The sequence below is a fragment of the Plasmodium malariae genome, assembly GCF_900090045.1.
Source record: "Plasmodium malariae genome assembly, chromosome: 14".
Classification (NCBI taxonomy): Eukaryota; Apicomplexa; class Aconoidasida; order Haemosporida; family Plasmodiidae; genus Plasmodium; species Plasmodium malariae.
Window position 1 is genome coordinate 2,310,713 of NC_041788.1, and position 12,335 is coordinate 2,323,047.

At 27.4% G+C, this 12,335-nt stretch overlaps 2 protein-coding genes across 2 annotated transcripts; one reads left to right on the top strand and one right to left on the bottom strand.

Annotated features, from left to right (window-relative positions):
- Positions 1-3,476: 3,476 nt before the first annotated feature.
- On the top strand, positions 3,477-4,424 carry HAD3 (haloacid dehalogenase-like hydrolase, putative; the record flags this gene model as incomplete). The annotated part of the gene is made up of 1 exon (XM_029008182.1): positions 3,477-4,424. One exon carries the CDS (start codon positions 3,477-3,479, stop codon positions 4,422-4,424), a length of 948 nt encoding a protein of 315 aa, XP_028864497.1.
- Positions 4,425-5,659: 1,235 nt separating this feature from the next.
- PmUG01_14060500 (conserved Plasmodium protein, unknown function) lies at positions 5,660-7,354 on the bottom strand (the record flags this gene model as incomplete). Its single annotated transcript, XM_029008183.1, has 1 exon — positions 5,660-7,354. The coding sequence occupies one exon, from the start codon at positions 7,352-7,354 to the stop codon at positions 5,660-5,662; it is 1,695 nt and encodes a 564-aa protein (XP_028864498.1).
- Positions 7,355-12,335: the final 4,981 nt, after the last annotated feature.

Sequence of the window (12,335 nt, forward strand, 5' to 3'; positions counted from 1 at the left end):
TGTGCTTCGCTAAGTTCATTTACGTTTCGCTATATATATATCGTTTCATTTTATTCATTTAGTTACCCGTTCGTTTATCAGTTCGTTTATCAGTTCGTTCATCAGTTCGTTTATTTATCTGTTTATTTATTTATTTTATTTTTTTTTTTTTTTTTTTCCCATTCTACAAAATTGGATGATCATTTCATACGTGTACTTCTCCCTTTTTCGAATTTTTTTTTTTTTTTTTTGTTGCTCGTTCGCCAACTTTTCTCTTTCTAGCCACGTTGGGCATGTGTAAAAGCATCTATAAATATACATACATACATACGTATACATACATACATACGTATACATACATACATACGTATACATACATACATACATACATACGTATACATACATACATACATACGTATACATACATACATACACATATATATATATATATATGTACATATGTATGTCATATGTGAGGATATATACATATTGTCACGTCACGTCGACTTATAATAGGAGGGCGAAAGACCACACTGTAGCTGGGCTTCTTATCTCATGAACTAAAAAAAATGCAGCTTACTTTTTTATCCCCCCAACCAAATATTACATTTATGTAAATACGTTAAATAATTTTTGTTGCTTGATGATTTTTTTTCCTATACTGTACAGTACACACATGATAGAAAAACGGATGTACAGCTTTGGCGATGATTATTATTGGCTGGGTGAAGCGAAGTGAAAAATGAAAAAAGCACATACGTTCATATACACACACATACACATATATATATGCATACATGTGTGCATACATATGGATATATGCCTATTATAAGCCCATTTATTAGAAATTGGAAGGAAGGGTACCTTATTCATTTATTTGTAAATTCGCCTATCCGCATACATTCTTTTATGCTTTAATATACCGGTGAATGTGCAAATGCAATGCAAAGATTTTCTAGCTATTTAGAATGTTGTATGAACAAGTAAATTGTAAAGCTTATTGTAGTGGTTAATTTGTGCCTTGCTATCTACCTAATATAGAAGGGCACTGGAAAAATTATAAAATGTTTATTATATATGTAACCTTTTGGAGTTTTAACCAAGTTTAAATTTGCCTTGCTCTTTTCGCAAAAGGTAAATAGTATACATATTTACATGAACATTTATGCACATATAAATACATACATACATATATATATATATATATATATGTACATACGTATATAGCAAAAAGATAAACCGTTTCCACCATGTGAATGATACCTTTTACATATGAACAGTGTGTGTTCCTTTTTTCTAGCTATGCTAACAAAAGATTGCATATATACATATAAGTGGGCAATTTATGTTCTTCGCTTTTGTGTGTAAATTACACGAGAACTTTCAAGGAAAGAAAAAAAAAATATAAAATAAAATAAAATAAAACATGCTTATTATTTATTCGTTTCGAAGAGCATGAAACAACTCTACAATTTAAAAGTCCTTATCATTAAACATATTTTTCATTAACCTTTACGTTTGCGTTTATATTTATATTTTCGCTTGCATTTTCTTCTCTCTTTTTTTTTTTTATACGTTATCTTAATTTCGTCATGAGATAAACAAAATTTTTATTTTATAATTGTATAATTTTTTAATATCATAAATGTATAATTTTATAATATTAAATGTATTAAAAAAAAAATTCATTTTGCGGATAATTCCGTTCACTTTGTAATTAATTTAATTCTTCTGGTGCTTACTTAACTTTTTACGAATAATTATAAAAAAAAAAAAAAAAAGAAGAGATACAAACATGGAGCTAATTATGCACAAGCTTTTTTTGTAGATCCATTTACATCTTCATAGGGAACGTTACTTTTAATGGCAATTTTCATGTCTTTCTGCAAATTCGATTTTTATTACTACTTACTATAAAATAAGAAGAAACAGTTTTAACATTTAAGCTTCCTTTTGTTGGCAGAAATACACATATATTCCGGATGAATGGATTTGCTGTTCTTAACATTTGTGCCTTTATTATGGCGCAAATCAGTGTACATACGCATATATATACACGCATGCATACATATACATACATTTACTTACATATATACCCATGTGCATGTTGCCCACCCGTACATGCACACATTTACGTACAATGCGCTTCATTTAAAATAACGATACTATTTCTTTCTTTAAAGTACTGTTTCCTTAACTTTTCCTTTTTGTATAAATCAGGGGATATTACACATATTACCCTTTTTCAAATTTTTATGCAAAAAGCGTTGTCAGGTAGTTTGTTGAATTAAAAGAGTAACACACACGGTTTATGCAAAATATATATGGTTGTATTCTCTTCTACTCCGCAACGCTCCTGTAAAAAGGATACAAAACTACACAATAACATACTTTTGTATTTCTTCAAAACAACTCTTTATTAAAAATCATTAAATTGTTTCTGCAAGTATTGTTGCACATGCAAAAATTTATAAAATAATTTAAGAAGCCTCATTTTTAAGAGTCCTCATACATTTTTACCTAAACGCGTTCATAAAATGAAAAGGCGCTACAACTACAAAAGGACATATAGTGCATGTGATAATCCTCTCAAGCAAGCGAGGAGCTTTCGTAAAAAATATAAATGCATGTAAATCTGCATGCGCAAAAATTGAGCTGCAAAATATGTGAACGACGTATGAGTATGCAGATTGGTATGAAGCTACATGAATGTGCATACGAATAAGCATACTTATACGCATACACATTATTAGAAAAATTGAGAAGATAAAATAAAACAAAAATACAAACATTGTGACATAAAAGAAAAAAACAAAATATAATATAATATATTTTATTTTATTTTATTTTAAATTATTAAATTATAAATAGTTAATTTTTTTTTAATTTCTGATTGTTTTGCAACATTTCTAACTGTTTTGCAACATTTCTGACTTTTTTGCAATAATTCTGACTTTTTTGCAACATTTCTGACTTTTTTGCAACATTTCTGACTTTTTTGCATTAATTCTGACTTTTTTGCATTAATTCTGACTTTTTTGCAATAATTCTGACTTTTGCAATAATTCTGACTTTTGCAATAATTCTGACTTTTGCAATATATTTTTTTTTTTTTTTTTTCCTATTCTACATTAACACACTTCATACACCTGTCACAAAATAAAAATATAAAGAACACAAAAATAAGAAAAAAAAAGAAAAAAACTCCTCTCATTTAAATAATTTTAAGAATCTTTCTATGAAATTTTCGAGAGTTATATCTCAAACTTCTTAATCTGTTTTACACCAATTGTACATTTCACCTTTTCCTCTTTTCATATATTTTCCCACTTGTGCAAAATGATAAATTTATCAAGAGTGTCCATCCTTGTGCTAACTTTCCTAAGCAGCTTTTTACTTCCACAGAATGAGGCTTTAATCGAAAATTCGCTTTTTTTTTTTTGCACCCGAAAAAAAGCAGTTATGGAAATATATTCATCCAGAAGAAATATCGTGAAATGTTAAAATATAAGGACTCCGAAAATTGCGTAAATGACTTATTACACAAAAATAACATTAAATTAATTGCTATTGATATAGATGGTACACTATCAGATGATACGGGTAAAATTAGTGACGAAAATTTAAATGCAATCCAGGTAGCTAAAAAATTAGGTATAAATGTAATTTTCGCTACAGGTAAATTACGTAGTAATGCTTTAAAATTGTTTACACAAAAACAAAAAGAAATTTACAAAGTACACACAATTGATGGAATATTTTCAAATGGAGCTTATTTAAATATAAAGGGATATGATTATGTATACCGAAATTTCAAAATAATGGACTTAGAGTTCATTTTACTTGCATTGTCGACATATAATATATTAAAAAATGCTGTTTTTTTAACTGTGGATTTTGCTTATGTATTTAATGATAGCCCCAATAAACAAGAAGATATATATAAAAATGAATTGGAAGGGTTTAGATCATCAGTCAAATATGTTAATATTATTGACAAAAGTTATAATGCTGTTCTCTTAAGTACTATTAAGGATATTTTTTTAATTGGTGATATTGTATCGGTAGAGATTTATACTAAATTATACCCTCATCAAGAACCCTTTAATGAACTATTTTCAGTGTTATATAAAGAATTAGAAGGTCATTTTAAAATATATACACCACTTAATAAGGACAAAATAGTATTATCACCATTAAATACAGCTAAAGTACATGCAGCCCATTTATATTCACAATTTTATGATATCCACATTTCCGATGTTTTATCAATTGGAAATGATAATAATGACGTGGATCTGTTAGCAGCTACTGGGTATTCTGTTGCTGTTAAAAACTCCACCACTCCTGCTATGAATGTAGCCAAATGTGTAAGCACAAAAACGAACAGTGAAAATGCAGTTGCTAACATTATTTACAAGGTTATTACGGGAAGGAGAATGTAAATGCGAGGGGACCCCCGCACATATACACATAAACATACAAACATGCGTATAGAAGCATATATATAGAAGCATATATATAGAAGCATATATATAGAAGCATATATATAGAAGCATATATATAGAAGCATGTATTTAGAAGCATATATTTAGAAGCATGTATTTAGAAGCATGTATTTAGAAGCATGTATATAGAATAATGTATATAGAATAATGTATATAGAAGCATGTATTTAGAAGCATGTATTTAGAAGCATGTATATAGAATAATGTATATAGAAGCATGTATATAGGCACACGCAAAATGCACATCATGGTAATTAAGTCCAAAGGAATGCCTCCTATTAATTCATTCATCTATTAGCATAAAAAATAAAATAAAAAAGATGAAAAATAGAAAATGATAACATATGCTTTTCTAAAAGCAAAATAGTATGTTCATCAACCATCCACACTGTATGTATAATACCCAGCGGACGATCTCGTATTGTTTTTATTTCACCCTGCTCTTATTGCAATTATTGCTGCTACTGTTGTCACACTGTTATGTTGTTATATTGTTACATTTTTTATTATATTTATTATTTATTTTTTTCTTTTTTTTTTATCCTTTCCATGCACATGCATAGGGATATAGCAAGCGTGAGTGTTCAAAATGTGAGAGATTTATTTTTCCTATTTACTTATAAATAATCGCAAAAATGATTCATTTTATTTTATATTTTATTTTTTTATCTTTCATTATTTATATTTTATCATATATATTATATTGTTTTATTACTTTCTTTTTTTGAATTAATACACATTCGTGCAAGTATTGACAACATGTAACACTTTACATGTGTACGTAAATTATGAACAAGTCATACAATCTTTTTACAACAAATACAACGATATATTCAAAGTTAAAAATCACATAATTATTCAAATAAAATAGAAAAAAAGAAGCATAAAAAAAAATAAAGGATGTTCAATACTATACAATATAATGCAACATACCATAATGTAACCATAACACAATGTGAAGTAATGTAATACTAAATATTTCAAATTATTTTGCATATATTATTTCCCCCTAGTCTCATATGTCCTTGTTGAAGAGTAAACATGTTAAGCCTCTAATCAACCTATCTGCTTACCGATCATCCGCTAGATGTTTCCTAATTTTCTTTTTTTTTTTTCCTTAACTGTTCATGTGTTTAGGGGTTCATTTATTGAAAAGCGCCTTGACTTTTTTTTTATTCGTAAAACTTCTTTCCATCCTGAGTTTTACTTCTTCCAATGCCTAGTTGCCATGGATCTTGTAATGTGTTTTTGAATTGATTTTTTCCTTTTTGAAAGAATTTATAATATTCATCTAACTCTAAATGCATATTTATAACCTTATCATTAGTGAAGTATGTGGTACTAGGTATATACCTGGTCAGACTTTTTTCCCTTGACTGCATGAGTAGGTATTCTAGTTGTTGATCAGAATATGCCTTTTTAAATATCATATCTGTGGAATTAATAATTCTTTGAATTTTTGTATAGTTTAATCCAGTGCAATTATCTTTATTTTTAACATTTTGTTGATGACCTTTTTTGTTAAGTGATATATTACGATATTGTTCTTTTGCTTCATTTTTTATTATACCTGCACTTGTGCTGTTCCTTCGTACAGCTTCCTTGATTAATGTATGTTCTGGTACAACTTCCTTCATTGAAGTGTCCCCTGGTAAGGTCCCCTTTATTGTAGTGTCCCTCCCTTGTATAACCTCTTTCATTGCAGTTCCCCCCTTTGCTGTGTGCATTTCCATAAATTTCAATTTCTTGTACAGTTTGTTCCGGACCAAAAGTAAGATTTGCTTTGGAAAGCTATCCCCTTCGTCTATTTTACAATATATATCTCTTTCATTAAAGCTGATGACTCTAGTTTTACAAATCGTGGAATTCTTATGTAAATAGTCACTTGAAATAAAAAAAGGTAATAAGTGCACACTGTCGGGTGTTTCCCTTGGTCCCTTGCTAGTATCATAGGTAGTCGTTCCATTTTCGCTACTCTTACGTGTACTTCTCCTGTGAGCATTATTGCTATCACTGTTTCCATTTCTACTACCATTGCAGTTGCTATTGTTATTTTTATTAATACTGTTATTACTATTACTATTATAATTATCCTCCTGGTTGACGATACTACTAACGATGTTTTTATTATCTATTCGTGTACTTCTACTACTCAATTCTCTTATGTGTTGAATTAAGGTTTTATTGTAGGTATGCCTCTTTAACTTCTCTGATAAGTTAACGACATTATTTAGTTTCATTAAATTATCGACTGAATCAAATTTACACTCAATATATCCCCTTTCATGGAATATTGGAATGTTCACTTCTTCCCAAATGAAATTTGGTTCCATATAGAAAGTGAAAATAAAATAAAATGTATCTTTATTCTTTTGACCATTTTTATTTTCATCTCTTTCCATACTACTATTTATGTTTATTCTGGACACACTATCAGCGTTATATGCACTCTTTACATTCCTTAGTTTATCCATAGTGCTTCCAGTACTTACGTTATCCATAGTGTTTCTAATCCTCATATAATCCATACTGCTATCAATCATTACATTGCCTTCCCTCTCCCTCATGGTATAATGAGCACATAGGAAATAAACATTCTGAAAATAGTCCGGAAAATGCTGTTCTAACATAGAATTAGGTGTATAATAAACTAAATTATTATTCTTCAAATGGTCATAATCGTTCTTCTTAGAACAAATAAAATGTGTGTATACGGGTTTCGTACTCTTATATGTGGTGTATATCACATTTAGCAATTCTCTTATGTAAAAAAGGCAAAACTCTTTTTTCTCGGTTTCAAAAATTTGACGTTTCCTTTCATGTAACTCACTAGCTCCTCCTTTGCCCCATTTCAGCTGTTCGTTCATCTTGCTTTTTCTATACATACACATATATACATATATGCACACACACGTATATGCATACGTATTTGCGCGCGTATCAGATATGCGTGTATCTGTATTATAAGTTCCGCCTATACAACGCCTGTGTTCGTGTAATGTATGTATCTATTCGTACATTAAACCAGTAGTATTCACACATTAACCTTATATTATTAGTACACTAATCTTATACTATTCACGCATTAAGCTTATTTATTATTCATGTATAAAACTTTTATTGTTTGTGCACGATGCGTATGTTGTGTGCATACTGTACATATAATTTCCCCTATTCATTTGCATATCATTTTTTGCTTTTTCATACAAAAAGGGGAGGGGAGGGAAAAAAAAAGAAAGGCAAAAAAACTAATTAACAGAATAACAGAATAACAGAATAACAGAATAACAGAATAGCAGAATAACAGAAAAACAGAATAACAGAAAAACAGAATAACAGAAAAACAAAATAACAAAAAAATAAAAAAATAAAAAAGATAGGAGGAAAAATAGTTACACAAAAAAAAAAAGAAAGAAAAAGTATGACCCAACTTTAATATTGTGGTCTACCTTTTGGAAATGTTACTTGGAGGGTGGGAGGGAAATATAAAAATGAAAATCTTCAAAACAAAAGAGGGGAAGAATAAGTACATATATGTATGTGCATAAGTGTACCGATATACATACACATGCATATACAAACGTACAAAAAAAGGTCATACGTAATTAATTTTTTTGTCATAGTACGAAATACATTTTAAGCAATTTCTTTTTTGCTGTATTTTGGTATGTTTTGCTATATTTCGCTATATTTCGCTATATTTTGCTATATATCGCCATACTATTCTTTATTTTTTTGAGTAGCAATTCTGAGCTGCTCGTAGACCAGTTGCTAAAACAACGTAATGCAGAACATAAAATCATTCCAAATTTTATAAATAAATATTTTTGTTTTTACTGAAAAAGAGACAATGTGTTCTTGTCGAAATGAAGTCCTATATGTAGTCAAAAAAATAAGCAGTTGTTAAAAATAAATACATTGTTTTATTCGTATAACCTACATATATCATACCGGAGAAAAACTTTATACATATATAATAAATAATAAAACTTACAGTTTTTATTGCAACCATTTTTTTTTTTAATTTTTTTTTTTTTTTGCTTTTCATTATTCCTTTTTTTTTTTTTTTTTTTTTTTATTCCTTATTTTTTTCTTTTTTTTCTTTTTTTTCTTTTTTTTCTTTTTCTTTCTTTTTTTTCTTTTTCTTTCTTTTTTATTCCTGAACAAACATAAAAAAATATTGTTAAAGAAATATATGAAAATCCGCATTATTACTATTTAACGCCATGCTTTGTAGCTGATATTACAGATGAGCACATTAACAGTAATAATTTTACACTCAAAAGGGGATAAAAAAAAAATTTAGACCTTTAAGTTGGTTTAACGAAAAAGTTTGATTGCCTCATATTAAAGCTATTTGAGAAATACGTGAACTGATGAAGTTTATAAAAAGGTAAGAGGATTGTAACGTTTTCTTTTGTTCTTTCTTCCTATTCGTTTTTCTTTTTTTTTCCTTTGTTTTTCTTCCGCTTTTTCTTTCTCTTTTTCTTTCGCTTTTTCTTTCGCTTTTTCTTTCTCTTTTTCTTTCGCTTTTTCTTTTTCTTTTTCTTTTTCTTTTGCTTTTTTTTTTTTTTTTTTTTTTCAATCAAATAAGAGAAAGTCATCTTCATGCAACAACATAAAGGGAAAAGAATAAAAGTTTTCAACAAAAGAATTGTTAATTTATGTACTTCAAACCATACTTCCCCAGAATGTCTTAAAAATTAATATTCTTTTTTTTGTTTTACGCGTGCAGATGTATGTAAAAAACAGTAGCTCTTCCGTTTCTTCCTTTTATGGTACTCCCGGAAACATACCCAATGTGACTGCCTTAAATTTGGATGTTCACAGATAAGAAGATTATCATAAAAGGTATATCTATATTTTTGGTTATACTATTACATAGACATAAAATGTAATAATCATATTATTTGTCAATATATATTATAACATAAGAATAGGGCTATTAAGCGTGAGTTTTCTTTATCTTTAATTTACAATCCATAACTTTTATGTCTTGCAATATTTTAAGCTGTCTTCTTATAAAATAATACCTTAATTTATGTTGTAAGCAGCTTAATTCTACGTTGACATATACCGTATCACCTCCCCCATCACCGCCTTCACCTTCATTATTTACTAGCTATTATTACTATTATTTATTTATGTATTTACTGTATATATATATATATATATATATATATATATATATGTACGTATGTACGTATGTACGCATGTACGAGTGTATGCATGTACGAGTGTATGCATGTATGCAAGTGTGCATGTGGTCATGTGTTCATGTATGCATACGCATCTGGAGTGTAAATAAATAAACGGTCAGAATGATTTTATTCCTTTTTTAGTTAGTTCACACAATGATGGGGAAAAAATAGAAAAAAAAAAAAAATAAAATAAGATAAATATTAAAGAATGAACCAATAAATTATCTTTAAAAATTCACATTGTGAATGAGCATATAATACTATTGTGTTACTACGAATTACGTTTATTTTGAATGTCATTCATAATACTTAAAATTAAAAAAAAAAATTATTTTTGAGATATATTTTATTAATGTTAATGGGGAAAAAATAGTAAAAAAGTTTTCTTAAAATAAGGTTTTTCAGTTTTTTCCTTTTCCTTTTCTTTATCTTTTCCGTTTTTTCGTTTTTTCTTTTTTTTTTTTAAATTTATTAGTTTTTTGGTGCACAATATGACTTTATTTACTCCTTTTATCCTTTTATCCTTTTATTCTTTTATCCTTTTATTCTTTTTTTTTATTTTTTTATTTTGTAACCCTCATTTTGTGTACATAAAGCTAAAAAGGGGAAACAGCAAAATGGAAGAATAATAAGAAAAAGAAAAAGTAAATATAGCCAAAAACACAACAAGGGAGTGGTAGCAATAATACGAACGATAGCTGAATAGTCATAATAGCAGTAATCACAGTAAAACACTGTTGTATTAATAATAGTGTTTGTATATGTAATTTGAAAGAGACATACAAAATTCCTTCGAATATTTTCATCAAAATAATTGACAGAATGCGTTAATATCTTAGTAGCTCCTTATGGGTACATTCATGTTGCAGCCATTCTTTAATTACTGCTATACACAGTGCAAGTTATGCATATATAAACATACAAATATATACATATATATAGTTTACATACATATATTAGATATTCAGGTACGCTTTCACGTAGTCATTTTGGCAATTCCTATTCATCATGTAAAAAAATATTCGCATCTTCATTTTATTTCTATTTTTCTTTATTGTCATGTTTGTAGCATGTACAGAATCCTTACTATTTTTATATTTAATTTTTTAATTTTATTATTTCTCTATACCGTTATTTCGTTTTTCACTATTTAATATTTCGTCATTTAAGGATTTAATATTTCGTTATTTAACGATTTAATATTTCGTTATTTAACGATTTAATATTTCGTTATTTAACGATTTAATATTTCGTTATTTAACGATTTAATATTTCGTTATTTAACGATTTAATATTTCGTTATTTAACGATTTAATATTTCGTTATTTAAACATTTCCTTATTTCATACTTTTGCTATTTCGTTATTATTATTTTTTTTTTTGTTTGGATTGCACGTGCTGGCAAAAAAAAAAAAAAAAAAAAATTTTACTGAAAAGTATTAAAGTTAACATCATACTTCTCATTTCTTTTGTTTTTCCTTTACTGTGTCTTCGCCTTTTTTTTTTTTTTTTTTTTTTTTCTTTTCCCTTTTTATACTTGACCATTTCATCCTTGAATATAACCACATATTATGGTATATTGTCGTATGAGGAATATGAATACATTTTTCCCCTAAGGGCGACGAAAGCATTTTAAATATATACTCAAATTATATGAAACGAAGAGGGAAAAGCACTTAACAGAAATAGTATAAATGCATATATAATTCTGTATTTGTATATAAATATATATACATCCCATATATATATATATACATATATATACATGTATATGTAAATGAATGTGCATGTTTTTTTAAGAATTTTTACAGTTTTTCTTTTCTTTATTGCCATTTGTTCTTTTCTTTTTATGCTTCACACTTTTCTTTTCTTTATTGCCATTTGTTCTTTTCTTTTTATGCTTTACACTTTTCTTTTCTTTTTATGCTTCACACTTTTCTTTTCTTTTTATGCTTCACACTTTTCTTTTCTTTTTATGCTTCACATTTTTCTTTTATTTTTATTTTACTTTTTTTGCTTTTTTTAATTTTTTTTTATTACTTCCTATTCTGTTTCATTTTATTTTTCTTCTTAAGCATTACTGCATTTTACCTTTGACTTTTTTTTTCCTTTATAGTAATGCAATAAGTTTAAAGATCTTGCTTCATCTTTCCCAAATAATTTGAAAAAAGGACCTTTAGTTTTTTTTTTTTCGAATCGGGAATTTCTTTTATCCCGTATGTAAATCATTTTTGCGTCCGCCGTCCATTCGTATTTGCCATCTTTTTTGCATTTTGCTTTTCTTATTTTATTTTCTTATTTTATTTTCTTATTTTATTTTCTTATTTTATTTTCTTAATTTATTTTCTTATTTTATTTTTGTTATTTTATTTTGTTATTTTATTTTCTTATTTTATTTATTTATTTATTTTAACCTCTTGCGCCTATACCTATTCATTCATTTTTTCCTTACAGGGTCAGAAATTTTTTATTTTTATTCCTATTTTGCTAGCTTTTTTATTCTCCCCATTTTTCGTTCTTTTTCCCATTTTTCGTTCTTTTTCCCATTTTTCGTAATTTTTCCCATTTTTCGCAATTTTTCCGCTTTCTTTATTTTTTCCACATTCGTTATTTCCCTCATTTTTTTTTTATTTTCATTGCGCAAAAT